The sequence below is a fragment of the Jaculus jaculus genome, chromosome 4 (assembly GCF_020740685.1).
Source record: "Jaculus jaculus isolate mJacJac1 chromosome 4, mJacJac1.mat.Y.cur, whole genome shotgun sequence".
Taxonomy (NCBI): Eukaryota; Metazoa; Chordata; class Mammalia; order Rodentia; family Dipodidae; genus Jaculus; species Jaculus jaculus.
This window is the reverse complement of record NC_059105.1, coordinates 158,523,089-158,542,088: the sequence shown is the minus strand read 5'-3', so window position 1 is coordinate 158,542,088 and position 19,000 is coordinate 158,523,089. Positions and strand designations below refer to the sequence as shown.

General features: G+C 44.2%; 1 protein-coding gene across 1 annotated transcript in view; it reads right to left on the bottom strand.

The window, feature by feature from the left end:
• Hacd2 (3-hydroxyacyl-CoA dehydratase 2) overlaps positions 1–2,020 on the bottom strand; it is a 117,923-nt gene extending 115,903 nt beyond the window's left edge. Inside the window, exon 1 of the mRNA XM_004663925.2 lies at positions 1,822–2,020. Within this exon, the coding sequence (XP_004663982.1) occupies positions 1,822–1,982 (161 nt within the window). The 5' untranslated portion in view covers positions 1,983–2,020. The remainder of the gene's footprint in view (positions 1–1,821) is intronic.
• Positions 2,021–19,000: the final 16,980 nt, after the last annotated feature.

Here is a 19,000-nt window from a genome sequence, read left to right as displayed (position 1 = left end):
CTCCCTTTCAAAATGACAAATGAAAGAAAGATAAATGGCTGGCTTTTTAAAAGAATCAAATTCTAGCTGCTTTTTCTAAAACCAATTTTAAAAGACTAATCAATATGCTTATTGATTAAGAAACATAAAACAAGGAAGTACTTGGGCACAGAGCTCTGAACAGAACATTTCTGCTCCACTTTTCCTCTCAGAAATAAATATTGGGCTCTGTAATTCTGTTAAATTTCATAATGAAACAAATGATCCTAAATTACTTAGGCATATCATCTGGAAGGTCCTCATACAATCCAACTAGGCAATGGGAGATGTGTTCTATTTCTATAAACTATCACAGAGGAACATTAATAAGGGCTTGTAAATGAAGAAATGAATTCCTTAATTGTGTAATAAACCAGCCCTAGCAGTAATAAAATTAATGCTGTAATTTATTAGCACTTAGAGCACTTCTTTGCTCAAAAATCCCAATTTCTCTTCATGGTTTACAACACCACTCCTATACCTCCATCTCAATATGTTCAGATCAGTATGTTCCTCACTTAGAAATAAGGACTTTCCTTCTTCCCCAGAGACCCTTAAAATCCCTCTCCAGGGGCTGGAGAGATGGCTTAGCAGTTAAGGCACTTGCCTGCAAAGCCAACCGACCCAGGTTCGATTTCCCAGGACCCACATAAGCCAGATGCACAAGGCGGCACATGTGTCAGGAGTTCATCTGCAGCAGCTAGAGGCTCTGGCATGCCTATTCTCTCTATATATGCATCTGCTTTTTCTTTCTCTCAAATAAATATATTTTTTTAAATCCCTCTCCAGCCAGGCATGGTGTCGCATGCCTTTAATCACAGCACTTGGGAGGCAGACGTATGAGGATCGTCATGAGTTCGAGACCACTCTGAGACTACAGAGTGAATTCCAGGTCAGCCTAGGCTAGAGCCGCTACCTCACAAAACACACACACACAGCTATAGAGATGGCTCAGTGGTAAAGGGCGCTTGCTTGCAAAACTTGATGGCCTAGGTTCAATTCTCCAGTGCCCAGCCGCACAATCTGGCGCATGAGCCTGGAGTTTTTCTCTCAAATAAATAAAAGTATTATTAAAAAATAACAAACAACCAAAATAGGGATTTTTCCCTTTGATTTATAATTTAAAAATTCTTGACAAATGGTCTGCTTCTGTGCGCCTCCTGGCCAAAAAAAAAAAAAAAAAAAGTAAGATCAAAGATTTGAAAAACTGAAGGCATCCTGAAAATGCCCAACCTAACTCTATCCAAGTGAACAGGAGGACCCGAGCAAGAAAGCGATTTATTCAAAGTTCCAGGGAGTTAATTGTCAGAATCGGGGCTGCTGGTAAGGGAGGGACGAGAAACGAGGGAGATCTAAAAGGTTTTGTTTAAAAAAAAAGGAAGGTAAAGTCTTCCTTCCCCCGCCGGGCAACCCTGCCTTCAAGTGCCACAAATCACTGACCAAAAATCAATCAATCAATCAATCAACAAACTCGGGGCGCTCGGGCAGCACCTCTCCGCTGGAAGGCTCGGCCGCGGTTTTGAAAACCCGCTCTCGGGATGATGAACGGTTCCTGCGCACCGGGGACGCCTCCACCGCCGGGGCCGGGGCCCGAACCCGGGACGTGCTGCACCTGTGTCCGGCGGGGGCCTCGACAGGCCGACTGCCGCCCGCCGCATCCTCCCCCTCAGCACCCCCTCACCCCCGGCACGGGCCCCGGGCGCCCGGGAACGTGGCCGGCGCGAGGAGCGCGGGAGCCCGGCCGCTCCTCCCTCCCTGTCTCCGCGAGCGCAGCCCGGCCTCCCGGAACGCCAGCAGTCTCACCCCGCCGTCATGACCACATTGTAGATGACCAGGTACGCCGTGGCCACAGGCCCCGGGCCCTTTTTCCTCCGCGCGCCGCTTCCTTCGCCAGCCCCGGCCCGGCCGCCGCCGCCGCCGCCCCCGTTCCCCTTGGTCGCAGTAGTCGCAGCCACGGCCGCCATGTCTCAAGTGCCCGCAGCCCGCTCTCCCCAGGCGGCGCGTGCACCTCGGACCCGACCCGGCACGGCGAGGGGGCGGAGGGGAGGAAGAGAGGCGGGGCCGCGGCACGGGGGCGGGGGGGAGCAGGGGGCGGAGCCTGGACAGCGCCCACTGTCGACGCCATCTTGGGTAAGGGCGGAAATGCTCCCGACGCCCCGCCCCCTGGCTTGCCTCTGTCGTGGCCGCCATCTTTGATGCGGGTAAACCGCATCTGCCCTCGCAGCGCGCGGAACTGTGTTGCTGCGCCATGCTGGTTCAGGTCAGTCCTGGACCATGGGCCTCGCCTGTTAGATCCGCAGTTCCTGTTAAATGAACTGAATCGTTTGTTCCTGGACATTCACTCTCTTCTACCCAAAGCTTTCCAAAATAATTATGCTTCTTGGGCTGGAGAGATGGCTTAAGGGTTAAGGCGCTTGCCTGAGAAGCCTAAGGGCCAAGATTCGATTCTGCGGGACCCACCATAGCCAGATGCACAAGGTGGCGCATACGCCTGGAGTTTGTTTACAGTGGCTAGAGGCCTCTCTCTGCGTCTCAAATAAAAATAAATTAAAAATAAAAAATTAGCTGGGCGTGGTGGTGCACGCCTTTAATCCCAGCACTGGGAAGGCAGAGGTAGGAGGCCACCCTGAGACTCCATAGTGAATTCCAGGTCAGCCTGGGCTAGAGTGAGACCCTACCTCAAAAAAACAAAAAATAATAATAATAAAATAATAAAAAATGATCCTTCCTTGTCCCTCTTTCCCTTGACCTCCTACAGTGGCCTTCACACCCTGTACATGATTGCTCAAGTAGCCTACTTTTGGGTCAGGGTGATTGCTATCAACTTGGCTTCCGAGCCAGCCCAGAGGCCAAAGGGAACCAGCATTTTTGCAGGATGCACCCTTCTTCCCAACCTGTAGCTAAGTTTAAGAGTCAGCCTCCCGAGGGCTGGAGGGATAGCTCAGCCGTTAAGACAGTTGCCTGCAAAACCTAACAATCAGGGTTCCAATTCCCTGGTACCCAGGTACAGACAGAGGAACAAAGTGGCCCATGTGTCTGAAGTTTGTATGGAGCAGCCGGAGGCCCTGGCGCACCCATTCTCTCTTCTACCTCTCCCTGCTTGCAAATAAGTAAAAATGTTTTTAAAAGAGCTGGAGAGATGGCTTAGCAGTTAAGGTGCTTGCCTACAAAGCCTAAAGACCCATGTTCTACTCTCCAGATCCCACATAACCCAGACGCACAAAGGTGAGGAAAGCGCAAGGTCGCAAATGCCCACTAGGTGGCACAAGCATCTGGCATTCAATTGCAGTGGACGAGACCCTGGCTCACCAATTTTTCTCTAACATAAATAAATATATTTATTTTATATATTATATACATATAATTTCTCTCTCTCCCTCTCTCTTTCTCTCTCTCTCTCTCTTTCTCTCTCTCTCTCTCTATATATATATATATACATATACATATATATGAAAAAAAAAGAAAAAGCCTCCAAAAATTTCTTCCCTGTCTTTTAATGTCAACTGCACTGCACAGTGGTGCTTGCAACATCCTAACAGACCTGGCTGAGCAGGTGAACAGTGTATCCTAATTCATGAGCAAGCTCCTTGTGAGGAAGGGATGAGATTGGGTGATTATTAGCTGGTCAGTTGAGTTCAATGTGAGGGGCAAAGACTCACGATTATGCCTATAGTAAACAACAATAAAAAGATGGCTTAAGTCATGCATGATGGTGCACACCTTTAATCCCAACACTTGGGAGGCAAAGGTAGAAGGATTGCCATGAGTTCAAGGCCACGCTGAGACTGAGTGAATCCCAGGTCAGCCTGGGCTAGAGTGAGATGACTCTACCACAAAAAACCTAAAAAAAAAAAAAAAAAAAAAAAAAGATGGGTTAGGTGGGAAACACATCTGAGTAAAACGAATTGTAGAAGTGAGATAGGATCTATCTCCATGTAGGCAGTAAGGGCAAGGGCCCATGGTGAATTACCAGTCAGCCACAAAAACCAAGACCAGTAAGGAAGTGCCTCAGTCAATAGCCTCAGATGAGTACAAGCAGTTGGGAAGGGGAATGAACAAGGTGGCTATGATGCATGACCATCCCTGATTGGTCATGTGACCTGTAACCAGCTCCCTGGTTGGACTCCAGGGGACATGCACAGGGCATGTTGGTCTCTCACTGATTGGGCCCCAATGACTGCAAGAATAGCCAATTTCAATAAAGATTGCCCCAGTCTTAACCTCATAAAAGGCCAGTAGACCAGGCGAATCATTGGCAAGTCTTGCTTTCGTGGTTCCCCCTTCTGGCTTAGTTGGGAGGTTTTTGTTGTTGTTTAGTTTTGGTTTTTGGTTTTTCAGGACAGGGTTTCGCTATAGCCCAGGCTGACCTGGAATTCACTATGTTGTCTCAGGGTGGCCTTGAACTCACAGTGATCCTCCTACCTCTGCCTCCTGAGTGCTGAGATTAAAGACTTGTACCATGATAGGAGTTTTTCTACTTTCTACTTGATAAATCTAATTTGGTCTTCTCACCCTTTGTCCACATTATTGAACTCTTTTTGGGGCATGAGATAAGGAACTCCAGAGCCACCGTCTTGAGCGTAGCCTTGTTGACTGTTGACAGGCCAGCACTTTGTACCAAGTTAAGCCCACTCGAGCCAAGAAAGGCTTCATCAGTCTCAAGCCCTACAAAAAAAGCTGAAGCAACCTGCTGATCCCATGTCCAACTCATTTCTTTGTTCTAGGGACTTCTTCATAAAAATACCTTATCATCAATTTCATATAATCAAGAATCACCTAAAATGAATTACTGTTTAATGTGCTGTTATACAAACATGAATAAATATGTATTAGTTGGTGAAAAGTGGTATCAGAAAATTCTTATAACTGGGCTGGAGAGATGGTTCAGTGGTTAAAGCATTTGCCTGCAAAGCCTAATGACCTGAGTTCAATTCCCCATTACCCATCTACAGCCACATGCACGGTGGCCTATGCACCAGGAATTTGTTTACAGTGGCTGGAGGCCCTGGAATGCCCATTCTCTCCCTCTCTCACCTCCTTGCACCTCCCACCCCACTTGCAAATAAATAAATAAAAATATTTTTAAAAGAGAAACCTTGCCAGGTGTGATAGTGCTCACCTTTAATCCCAGCACTCGGTAGGCACAGGTAGGAGAATCCCCATGAGTTTGAGGACACCCTGAGACTACAGAGTGAATTCCACGTCAGCCAGAGTGAGATCTTACCTTGAGAAACAACAACAACAAACAGAGAGGTGAGGGGAACCTTTAAAAAATTCTTATAATAATCTAGGCTGTAGCAATAGTGGTTTGGGCCAGTGCGGTAGTAAGAGAAGTGATTACAAATTGAATTCCAGAACAATGTTAGAGCCTATAATATGCTTGGACATTGTGGTGGTTTGATTCAGGTGTCCCCCATAAACTTAGGTGCTCTGAATGCTAGGTTACCAGCTGATGGAGATTTGGGAATTAACGCCTCCTGGAGGGAATGTATTGGAGGCGGGCTTATGGATGTTATATAAAGTGTCCCTTTGCCAGTGTTTGGCACACTCTCCTGTTGCTATTGTCCACCTTATGTTGGCCAGGGGGTGATGTCTGCCCTCTGCTCATGCCATCATTTTCCCTGCCATAGCGGGGCTTCCCCTAGAGGCTATAAACCTCTTTTTTCCCATAAGCTGCTCTTGGTTGGGTGATTTCTACCAACAATGAAGACCTGACTGCAATGGATATAGTATCAGATTTGAGTGGGAGCTCAAAGAAGCATTGTAATAGTTAGATGAATGAATTGTAGAAAGTGCTTTTTGAACTTAGAAGTTAAGAATGCTGTATGTGTTCAGTTTAAAATCCTCATTAGATATCCAAATGGAGCAGTTGAAGACACAGTAATTTAGACACTGAGGTTGAGGGGGAAAGTGAAGCTAGAGATGGAGATTTAAGACCATCAGGGTGGTGATGGGATTTGAAGCTAAGAGACATACCTCTCCCTGGAAATTGAAAAGTAAGAACTGAATAGCTGTTGTAGTCTTACCTCTCAATTTGTTTGTTGCTTTATTTTACTGAGTTCTTTAAAGAACAAGTTGGAGGGCTAGAGAGATGGCTTAGCAGTTAAGGTGCTTGCCTGTGAAGCCTAAGAACACAAATTCGATTCCCCAGTACCTAAATAAGCCAGATGCACAAGGTGGCACATGCATCTGGAGTTTGTTTGCAGTGGCTGGAGGCCCTGGCATGCCCATTCTCTCTCTCTCTCTATCTGCCTCCTCCTCTCTTGCTCTCTCCATCCCTGTCTGTCTCATAAATATATAAATTAATAAAATATTTAAAAAGAATGGGGCTAGAGCCGGGCGTGGTGGTGCACGCCTTTAATCCCAGCACTCGGGAGTCAGAGGTAGGAGGATCTCTGAGAGTTAGAGGCCACCCTGAGACTACATAGTGAATTCCAGGTCAGCCTGAGCCAGAGTGAGACCCTACCTCGAAAAACCAAAAAAAAAAAAAAAAAAGAATGGGGCTAGAGAGACGACTTAGCAGTTAAGGTACTTGCCTTTGAAGCCGAAGGACCCATGTTCGATCTCTCTCCAGATCCCACATAAGCTAGATGCACAAAGGCGAGGGTGCAAGGTCGCACATGTGCACAAGGTGGAGTGTGTCTGGAGTTCTGTTGCAGTGGCTGAAGCCATGGTGTGCCAATTCCCCACCCCCCTTCGCTCTCACTCTCCCTCTCTAAAAAGAAAAAAAACAATGAGTTGTCGAGCCAAGATTGCAGACTATGATCAGAGATTTATTTTCTTTTCTTTACTCTCTGTCTCTTTGCAAATGAATTATTGTGCAAAAAAAAAAAAAGTCATTCACCTAAAAGCTTCTTTCATTCATTAACTGATTTTCCAACATAATCTATTTAATGAGAAAGTAGGAGAAACAAATGAATAAGGTTCTCTCAGTTGGAAATCAACTTAGAACTCAACATTTCTACAATAATAGGAGGAAAAAATGATGACATCAAAATAGAAGAGAGACAATTTGGAAAGAAGGGATTCAGTGGAGGGGCAATTTGGGAAGATGAAAGGGGGTAGTGGGAAAAGATTATGATCATTGTATTGTCTTTATGTAAGGAAGTTGTCAATAAAAAGTTGCTTGTTTTTTTTTTAATAGCTGAGGGCTAGAGAGATGGCTTAGCAGTTAAGGGACTTGCCTGCAAAACCAAAGAACCCAGGTTCAGTTCCCCAGGACCCATGTAAGCCAGATGCACAAGGGGGAAACACACTAGAGTTCATTTATAGTGGCTGGAGGCCCTGCCACTCCCACTCTTTCTCTCTCTCTCTCTCTCTGTCTCTCTCTTTCTCTCTCAAATAAGTAAAAATAAAATAAAATAAAAATTTTAAAGCTGGGCATAGTGGTGTTCACTTTTTTCTTTTCGTGGGACCTGGGGAACCGAGCCTCGAACCGGGGTCCTTAGGCTTCACAGGCAAGCGCTTAACCGCTAAGCCATCTCTCCAGCCCTAGAGTGACCTTTTCTAAGTACAAATTTGTTCATTCCATCCCCTTAAGATCTTTAAATGGTTTTAATAACAAATAAAGTGTAATATTTAATGGATTCTGAATGGTCTATCTCCTTCCTGCCTCTCCGGTCTGGTTGCTGAAGATTTAGGGCATAAGCCTTGGCTCCACAAGTCCCAACATGCTAGGCTCAACCACCCATCCCAATACAGCAATGAAAGAGGTGCTAATGAAAAGCAGAGAAAGGAGACTTTATCAGTGTGGCCACGTTGGGAAGCACAGGTAAAGAGGTTCAGTGTCTCTAACTTCATCTTTGGGGTACTGACATTAGCTTTAGCTATAAATAGAAGAAGAATTGGAACATGAGTCAAGACATACGCATTTAAGCAGTATAGGTCTGAAGTTAATCTTTATGTCAACTGTTTAAAGTAGTTGAAAGGAGTCATTATCACTTTAGGGAAAACACTAATTCCTATGAGAAGATTGCTCCTGGTTGAGAGTAAGCTCCAGATGGGGTGATGTGTGTGCAGGCTTTGCTGTTGCTGTAATGCAAGATGCCTACAGGATCAGAACAATGACTAGAGGCCTTCTAGCACTTGGTGGGCATCTGGAAGAATTACAAAAGCTGACAGTAAAATGTACCAGTCACTTTTCTTATTGTGCCTTTAGCCTTAAAAAGAAATAAGATATCATGATGTTTTAGATCAATTCTAACATTAAGCAGTTGACTGACCCAAAGTAGAGGAGACAGATAGAAAATGAAAGCAGGAGCCAGGCGTGGTGATGCACGCCTTTAATCCCAGCACTTGGGAGGCAATGGTAGGAGGATCATCATGAGTTCAAGGCCACCCTGAGACTACATAGTGAATTCCAGGTCAGCCTGAGCTAAAGTGAGACCCTACCTCGAAAAAACAAAACAAAAAAGAAAGAAAGAAAGAAAGAAAGAAAGAAAGAAAGAAAGAAAGAAAGAAAGAGGGAAGATGAAAGCAAGGTATGTGGTATGCATGTGTGTACATGCAAGTTCATGTGTGCATAAGCATGTACATGCATACACATGTGTGTGTGTGTTTGTGTGTGTGTGTAGGCCAGAGTTGATGTTGGATGTCCTCCTCATTTGTTCTCTGCCTTATTCTTTGAGACAAGGTTCCTTGCTAAACCTAGAGATCTCCAATTCATTGACACTAGCTACCCTGTGAATTCCAAGGATTCCCTGACTTTGCCTTCCTGGTGCTGGGATCACAGATGTATACTCCCATGCTCAGCATTTTATGTGGGTACTGGGGATCCAAACTCAGGTCCTCATGTGTGGTTCCTGACCGCCCTGGGGCTGCTGTGCATCTGTTTCCCAGAGGCGTCCAGGCAACTGTGGAGCAGGGTCTTGAGTGGTCGTGAGTGCAACAAGAAGAAACACCCGAGAAGCTGTGTCAGAGGACAGCTCGTTTATTTGTTAGAAGAGTGGGCTTATAAGTGTTTATATAATGGCGGGAAAAGGTATAGAGTACGGGTTGTTGGGGGGATTGGCTGTGCGAAGGCTGCTGGCTGATACCTCATTAACATATGGGGACATTTCAGGCAAGAGGCAAAAGGTCACAAGGCCCTGGGAAAAGCAAAACCTAAGTCTTATCGGGATGTCCAGGTGCCTCGGGCTGGGGGGAGGGAGTGTCCTCACTCCTGCCTGTCTCGTTTCGAGGAAAGATTATTGGGGTCTAGGTCTGCTGCAGCCTCCTGTGGCCTGGGGCCCTCAACTGCCCACCATTCATGCTGGCACTTTACCTACTGAGTCATTTCTCCAGCCTTGACCACACGTTTTGTAACACAGGAGTGATATTTTTTTGTAGGTGGTGGGTGGCTCATTTGAATTTTTTTGTATATCTCTCTTCTTGTTGCCTCACAAACCACCCAGAAACATGACATGGTCTGGATTAGTCATGGTTTCACTAGTGAGAGTAATTATTTGAAGACTCAAAATTCTGGAGACTTAACAGTCTTTGCCAGAGCCCTACTATAAGATTGACTTATATATGCAAAGATACATTACTTGTCTGTTGCTGGGATTGTTAACGAGGATGCAATCCTGAGGTTCTGGTAAGCATCCTCTCTTCCATATGCAGATCGATGGTTGATAGGAAATAAAAAACCAAACAGACAATTGAGGGACAGAAAATAGCTATGGAATGGTTGGGGGGGAGGGGAATGGCAGGTGGGGGAGAAACACACACACAAAACTAAAGCTAAAATGAACTGATACTATAGGACCTTCCTCCTGGATAGCAGACTAAGGTATAACCCTCAACAGGAGGGGATTGTCTGGTACGAAGGGCCATGGGGAGGGTGGGGTGAAGCCTAAAACAGTTAGCTCTGGCTTGTAACGCTCAGTACCAGATACTAGTTACAACTCACATTAAACCATTGCTCTGTAAAACCTCCTAGGTGCCCAAAACAAGACAGGCTTCTGTCAAAGCCCTCAATTACACACCCAAGGTGAAAGGTAAGACCCTATTGCTGACGACACTGCATGCCACTGCTGCAGAACATCAGGCCATCTGGCTGAATCGGGAAGGAAGCTATTTCCCAGGTGGTTAACTCATACAGTGCTGGAAAGTGCTACATGAGCTGTTGGGAGAAAGTGGCCAACAATATTGTGAGCAAGCAGGGGACACTGCTATATGAAAGCAGCCAGCCTGACAAGATGTGCCCACCTATGCAAAAGTGGCACACAGTCTAAGTGGGTAACCAGTGGTTCTCTCATTAGCTAAGAGTCTTGCTCTGCTTATCCCCTTTGACCTATGCTGATCTCAATCTCCATTGGAGAATCTGCTTTTCTTTTACAGAAGGCAGTGAAGAGTGAGGACCACCAAAAGATAGCTAACTCCATATCATGAGATGAGCCATCCCTGGCACATCAGCCAGGGTCCAGGTGACCCCACAGAGGAATTGGCAAGGTGAGCAAGGGTGCCATTTCCATGGTGAACCTGACAACCTGTACCAGGACAATAGACACTGAGGATACTCAAAACATACCAAAGGGGAAATCCAGAAGTTGCTAAGAGCTCAATACTAAAATAGACTTGCAGCATATCCACCAAAGCCAGTTGTGGTGGTGCACGCCTTTAATCCCAGCACTTGGGACGCAGAGGTAGGAGGATCACTGTGCATTCGATTCCACCCTGAGACTACATAGTGAATTGCAGGTCAGCCTGGGCTAGAATGAGACCCTACCTCGAAAAACTACAAAATTAAATCGTCAGTTTCTCTTAAATTCACATGCTTGCAGCTTTACCCTAATCTCTCCTTAAAGGTCTCACTTTCTCTTAAATCCCAATCTACCTTAAATAAACTCCTCAATTTGTGATTTTTCCCTTAAATAAACTTAATAATTCATAATTTGTCCATCTTGAGTCTTGTCTTTACTAATTCTTTATTAAAGGTAATTTATTAAAGGTAAGACAGAACACAAAACTTGGGGTTCATAAATTCTGGGGGACTCCTCCTGAACCCCAAGATCCTGCATCACCAATACCTTGAAAGATAGCAAAACTCTCTTCTGAGACTCTAGGCAAACTCATAATTTTGAGAACACTCTGTAAAATAACAAGCAAGTTACATACTTCTAATATACGATGCAATAAACATAACCATTCCAAAAGGGACGTATGAGAAGATGGCAAGGAAAGATTAGATCAAAACATGGTGAAAACTCAAAAGGACAAACCAGTTCCTTCTGCCACTGCAAATGAATTCCAGATGCATGTGCCACCTTGCGCATCTGGCTTATGAGGGTCCTGGGTCCTTTGGCTTTGCAGGCAAGTGCCTTAACCACTAAGCAAATGGTCCAGCCCTACTTTTTTTATTTTTATTTATTAATTTGAGAGAGAGAAAGAGGCAGAGAGAGAGAAAGAGAGAGAAGGAGAGGGAAAGAAAGAATGGGTGCACCAGTTCCAGCTGTTGCAAATGAACTACAGATGCATATGCCACCTTGTGCATCTGGCTTACATAGGTCCTGGGGAATTGAACCTGGGTCCTTTGGCGTTGCAGGCAAGCACCTTAACCACTAAGCAATCTCTCCAGCTATTACTTAACATTTAAAAAAAATTGTTTATTTTTATTTATTTATTTGAGAACAACAGACAGAGAGAGAGAAAGAGGCAGAGACAGAGACAGAGAGAGAGAGAGAGAGAGAGAATGGGCATGCCAGGGCCTCCAGCCACTGCAAATGAATTCCAAATGCATGTGCCACCTTGTGCATCTGAGTTATATGGGTCCTGGGGAATCGAACCTTGAACCTGGGTCCTTAGGCTTTACAGGCAAGCACTTAACCACTGAGCCATCTCTCCAGCCCCATTAGTTAACATTTTAAATCTAGAAATATATGTTATTTCCTTTGTATCTCTAAGACCAGTTGTCTGGGTAGGAAATAGTGGCTTACTCTTTTTTAGTATTACCATAGGATAGGAAAAAAAGAAACAAACACTATCTAAAGTAATCAAAGCAAGACAACATCTTGGCACCTGTGTTTTAAAACTTTCAAGAATTGATTTTCTTTTTCTTTTTTGTTTTTTCAATGTAGGGTTTCACTCTAGCCCAGGCTGAACTGGAATTCACTATGAAGTCTCAGGGTGGCTTTGAACTCATGGTGATCCTCCTACCTCTGCCATCTGAGTGCTGGGATTAAAGGTGTGTGCCACCACACCTGGTTTTTGAGAGATTGAGAGAAGAGAGACAGACAGAATGGTACATTCCTCCAGCCAACTTGTGCATCTGGGTACTGGGAAATCAAACTCTGGTCTTTAGGCATTGCAGGTAAGGGCTGTAACCACTAAGGCCATCTCTTCAGCCCTAAAATATACTTTATATGGTTAATGTGGAGAACTCTGCAGACAAATACATTGTTTACTCAAGCATGTGAAGTGCTCAAGGAAGTACAATGCAGAGATGAGTCATTATCTCAATTTTTATGTTTCAGGTCTAGAGGAAACACTCCTCTCTTCAGTTCCCCAAATGGGAATAATTGTGCTAAGGCAGAAGCTTGGGTCCTGAGAGCCAATCTGAGCAATAAGGATTCTTGTGTAACTTGAAGTAAGGCAAGGACTTATCAAATAAAAGCTTGATTAAGATTGTTTAATTATGTAGGACTTTTTAAAAAATATTTTTATTTATTTATTTGACAGAGAGAAAGAGGGGAGAGAGAGAGAGAAAGAATGGGTGTGCCAGGGCCTCTAGCCACTGCAAACAAACTGCAGACACATGTGCTATCCTGTGCATCTCCTTAACGTGGGTCCTGGGGAATCGAACCTAGGTCCTTTGAGTTTGCATGCAAACGCCTTAACTGCTAGGCCATCCCTCCAGCCCCATGTCTAACTTTTTGTTTCAAAATTTTATTTTATTTTTTTAAAATTATTTATTTATTTATTTGAGAGCGACAGACACAGAGAGAAAGACAGATAGAGGGAGAGAGAGAGAGAATGGGCGTGCCAGGGCTTCCAGCCTCTGCAAACGAACTTCAGACGCATGCGCCCCCTTGTGCATCTGACTAACGTGGGACCTGGGGAACCGAGCCTCGAACCGGGGTCCTTAGGCTTCACAGGCGAGCGCTTAACCGTTAAGCCATCTCTCCAGCCCTCAAAATTTTATTTTTAAAAGGAATTTGGACTGATTTAAGTCTTTAGCTATATGACCATTTACTTGTAAGTCAATTTTAAATTATATAAGCATTATGAAAATATAAACATATAGACCATATGTAGAGAGATAGGCTAAATAAAAACTAAATATAGCTTTTACTTAGACCTCTCATTGTTAGTTTCTATTTTAGAATATCAGCCTGGCTATTTTTTAATCTTTAAGTTTAAATCTATACCTAAAAATGATATAACTTAATAAAAATAAAGCAGAAATTTTAGATCTTATAAACAGAGCCATTAAAATGATTTTTCTTTTTTCTTTCCACTTTTTTTTTTTCCCCCCATAACCTATCTGGTCACATGGACTCTTGAGCTACACATGGCCCAGGTGGGCTTTTGGGCTCCACAGGTGTACTTTTCTCCACTTTATCTCCCCTTACCTCCCAGCCTTTCCCTTTACCCACTCTTGTAAAATCTGAACAAAATGTGGTATTTTAAAAATCATTCTCTTGAATCTGGAAGTGTGAATTCTTTGGTTAGTTTGCAGGTATGAACTCAGGACTTGGGGTTCTAGGAAGCACTCCAGAGCCCTAATTTCCCCATTACATAGGGAGGCAGAGGTAGGAGGGATCACCATGAGCTTGAGGCCAGCCTGAGACTACATAGTGAATTCCAGGTCACCAAACCAAACCAAAGCAAAAGAGTATGTGCTTATAAGGCCTTTTAATAGATCATCACATTCACATTCACACTTTAAGTTGGTATACCAAAAATATACTAAAAGCAAATAAATAAAAATAGTGAAAAATTGAAGTGGCCACATATATGTATATGTATATGTATATGTGTATGTGTGTGTGTGTGTGTGTGTGTGTGTGTGTGTATACACAGGAATTTTATGTTGTCAAAACACAGGCCGGGTGTGGTGGCGCATGTCTTTAATCCCAGCACTTGAGATTATTATTCCCCTTTGATTTTGAGAGTTTAAAGGGGGAAAGTTCTTTTTATGGATGGACATGACTCATTCTTGTAGTAAAATTATCTATTTTTGTCTTGAAAGCTAGGGAAACTCTGTTAAAATATCATCTAGCAGGGATGTAGTTTTTTTTTTTGTTTGTTTGTTTTTTTTTTGGTTTTTCAAGATAGGATCTTGCTCTAGCCCAGACTGACCTGGAATTCACTATGTAGTCTCAGGGTGGCCTCGAACTCACAGCGATCCTCCTACCTCTGCCTCCAGAGTGCTGGGATTAAAGGCGTGCGCCACCACACCCGGTTTATTCTTTCACTTCTGTGACCATCCTAAGTGGGTCGCTGGCCACCAGCTGGGCCTGATGACCCCAGCTGTTGTTGGTAGCCCAACAACCCTTGACCCTCCAGTATCAGAGAGAATTCATAGAGCTAAAATAAAGCCTTTGAACTATAACTTACTATCAACTGTAACACAGAGAAAACGGGAATTGCTGATTGCGTCCTCCAGAGGCCTTAGGAAACAATTAGAATTAGAAAGCATACTAGTTTAAATCAGTTGCTCCAGGCCGCAATTTCTGTTTACTTTAGTTGGGAAGCTGAGAAGGAAAGAAGGGAAGCTGAAAAAAGAAGAAAAAACAAAAAAGGGAAATGGAAAGAGCAGAAGAAGAAAGAAAAAAAGGAGAAAAATAAAGTTAAATGTCACCAGGAGACCATAGTGATAATGAAGGTTGCTCAGAGAAAGGTCCCTTCAAAAGACACCCCTAGGGCCTGCTTTCTCTGTGGACAGAGGGGGCACTTGTAAGAACTATCCCAAGAGAGGCTCTGCCAGGTCCCTGCCTAGACCCTGTCTTAAATGCCAAGGGAATCACTGGAAAAGCCAATGTCAAAGAGTCAAAGAGACCTGAGGTCATTGTCCTCAACAGATTATTGGCAGGCTCTGGTGCCTTCCCACATAGGCTTCTGTAACTCCAGTCCACGTTGAAGAGTCCCAGGTAACTAAACCCCATATATCATAAACCTCCTTATTGACCCAGGTGCTTGATTTTTTTAATTTAATTTTTAATCTTTTTATTATTGCAAACGTCTATAATTATAGACAACAAACCATGATAATTCCCCCCCCTCACTTTCCCCTTCACAGCTCCACTCTCCATCATATCCCCCCCCCATCAGTCTCTCCTTTATTTTGATGTCATCATCTTTTCCTCCTATTATAATGCCCTTATGTAGGTAATGCTAGGCATTGTGAGGTCATGGATATTCAGGCCATTTTGGGTCTGTAAGAGTGTATTGTAAGGAGCCCTACCCTTCCTTTGGCTCTTACATTCCTTCCACCATCTCTTTGGCAATGGACTCTGAGCCATGGAAGGTGTGATAGAGATGTTTCAGTGCTGAGCACTCCTCTGTCACTTCTTCTCAGCACTATGATGCCTTCTGAGTCATCCCAGAGGTTACTGCCATCTTAAAAGATAAGTTTCTCTAGCCAAAAGTGAGCATAGCATTAATATATGGGTATGAACATTAAGAAAAGTGCTTACTAGGGAGTTTGGTGAGCATAATATATGCATTTAGCCAGACACCAGCAGGCATTACACTCTTAAGACTCATGACTTCCCCCGCCATAGGTTTTCAGTATCAGGCATGTGTTCTCTCCCATGGAGTGGACCTCTGATCCAATTAGAGGGTGCTTGGTTTCCCCCATAACAGACATGCCACTATTGCACCCATTGGCTTGTTTTGCCTGGCTGGCACATCTTTAGGCTTACAGTGTCCACTGTTGTTTATCTTCACTAGCAACTCCTCTCTCTGCCATGGAGCTGCATGCAGCATAGTTTTTCCAGTTTTCTGTCAGCTGGTCTACATGGAGGAGGATTTAGCTCAGCTCCAGCAGGATTTCTCAGTGACCTTGCAGCCCAAGCATGTGGAATCTTCAGCAATAGGGTCTTACCATCTATTCCTGGTAGGAAACCAAGAGCCTTGGCAATGACCTGTAATGTTCTGGGGGCATCAGAGACCTCCCTCTGTCCTTTGCTGGACAGAGATATCTTTTCTATGTCAGGTAAAAATGATTTTTTACCTCCAGGGAAAAACCTATGTTTTCCTTTGATAGAAAAAAAAAAAAAAAGCAGATCCATCAGCTTGGACAGCTGGTGAAACTATAGGTTGAGCTATCGCTACCACTCCTGTCCAGATACATCTTAGGGACCCCACTTACTTTCCTCACCCAAAACAGTATCCACTGAAGCCAGAAACAATTGAAGAACTTGGATCCATAGTTACAGCCTTAAAGAAACAGGGACTCCTGAAAGAGTGGTCTAGTCCATATAGTTCTGCTATTCTTGGAGTGTGAAAGCACCCTACTAAATGGAGTCTAATCCAGGATCTCTGATTAATTAATGACATGGTGGTCCCCCTTCGTCCTGTGGTACCCAATCCCTATGTGCTCTTAAACCAGATCTCTTTTGGACTACTCATTATTCAGTCTCGGACCTGAAGGATGATTTTTTTTCTTTCAGTATTTCTCTACATCCAGATAGCCAGCCTCTATTTGCCTTTGAAGATCCAACTCGTAGAATAGCACAAGTTACTTGGATAGTGTTATCCCAAGGCTTTAGAGACACCCCTGCCCCCATCTGTTCAGCTTGGCCTTGGCACAGGATCTCTTGGACTGGAAGAGTCTTAAGACCACCCTGGTACAGTATGTAGATGATCTTTTGCTTCATGGGACTTCTTTTTGTTTCTTATTTTGTTTCTCAATTTTTATTAACATTTTACATGATTATAAAAAATAACCCATGGTAATACTCTCCCTTCCCCCACTTTCCCCTTTGAAATTCCATTCTCCATCACATCCCCTCCCCATCTCAATCAGTCTCTCTTTTAGTTTGATGTTGTGATCTTTTCCTCCTCTTATGATGGTCTTGTGTAGGTAGTGCCAGGCACTGTGAGGTCATGGATATCCAGGCCATTTTGTGTCTGAAGGGAGCACGTTGTAAGGAGTCCTACCCTTCCTTTGGCTCTTACATTCTTTCCGCCACTCTTCCGCATTAGACCCTGAGCCTTGGAAGGTGTGATCGAGATGTTACTCAGTACTCCAGTCACTTCTTTCCAGCACTAGCTTCATGGGACTTCTGAGAAAGCAGTCTCTCTTGAGAAACTGAGGCCCTTCTCACCTTCCTGGCTAATCAGGGATAGAAGGTCTCAAGGGGAAAAGCTCAATTGTGCCAATCTAAGGTTACTCATTTAGGAGTGATGGGAGAGGGTAAAAAATGCAGTTTGAGTCCTGAACAGATCCAGCTTATTTTAGCCCACCCCATCCCTCAGACTGGAAAACAACTGGGAGTTACAGGATTTTGCAGTATTTGGATTTCAGGTTTTTGCAGAATTGGCAAGACCTCTGTACCAACTTCTTAAAGAGGCACAGAAGTGTCTCTCACCCTCTCTGATATGGGAACCTGGGGCATGCTATTCCACTGAACAACTGAAGGACACTTTGACTTGGGCCCCTGCCTTGGGACTACCTACCCAATCTTAGTTTTCTCTTATGTGACAGAGAAAAAGGGTATAGCTCTAGGGGTCTTAACTCAATTGAGGGGAACAACCCCAACTGGTAGGACATCTCAGCAAAGAGCTAAGTAGGATGTAACTAAGGAACAGCCTGGATGCTTAAGGGCAGTTGCAGCCATAGGACTCCTCATCCCTGAGGCACATTAAGCAACCTTGGGAAGGCCTCCTGCAGTACATACTCACCAGGCCAGAGGGAGCATTCTTAAAGGGGCACATGTGGCTGTCTGATAGTCGAATGGTAAAACATCAAGCCCTCATGACGGAGGGACCAGAAATCACCCTTAAGGTTTGCTCTTCTCTCAATCCTGCCACTTACCTTTCGGAGGAGAAAGAGCTTGAGCCTTCATGGGAAGAGGTCTTATTAGAAACCTGTGCTGCCAGGCCAGACCTTAATGACCAGCCCTTAGAAAAATCCTGATGTTGGGGCTGGAGGAGATGGCTTAGCTGTTAAGGCATAAGGTTCCCTGTTTGATTCTCCAGGACCCACGTTTAAAAAAGAAAGAAAGAAAAATCCTGATGTCTAGTTGTTTACAGATGGGAGTTCTTTTGGTCAGGATGGAACGAGAAGGGAAGGATGTACAGTGGTAACAGAACATGTGATTCTTTTTCTTCTTATTTCTTTTATTATTATTTAAAAGACTTTAAATTTATTTGTTTGAGAGATAGAAAGAGACAGGGAGAGAAGGGGGGACTATTTACTAAATTCTTGATCCCTTGGTTCCTCCTCCAGTGGGAACCTAGGTTTTGAGCTTTATAGACAATTTGGAAAAGCCTTGCACTCAGCTTTTCTTCTGCAAAGCAGATCCTGTCTGTTCTGTGGCTAATATGTAATCAGAAAAAAGTCAATGTGAATTTGCTTTTGTAAATAACAATTAAACTGGAGAAATTTTGGGATAAAGGTTAGGTGTCATTAAAGCCAAGGTGGGAAATCCATCAAAAATAAGACTCACAGGGCTAGAAAGATGGCTTAGCGGTTAAGTGCTTTCCTGTGAAGCCTAAGGACCCCGGTTCAAGGCTCGATTCCCCAGGACCCACGTTAGCCAGATGCACAAGGGGGCGCACGCGTCAGGAGTTCAGCTGCAGTGGCTGGAGGCCCTGGTGCGCCCATTCTGTCTCTCTGTATATCTGTCTCTTTCTCTTTCTCTCTGTCACTGTCAAATAAATAAATAAAAATAAACAAAAAAATAAGAGTCACAAAGTCATATAAGCGTTAAAATTTTTTTTTACCTTCTCTTGTTCCCCCTCCCCCATTCCCTTTCACGGAACCCCTTCTTTCCAATTAGTCCCTTTTCTACTTTGATGTTGTGTTGTTTTTTCCCCCTTTCTCTATCATCTG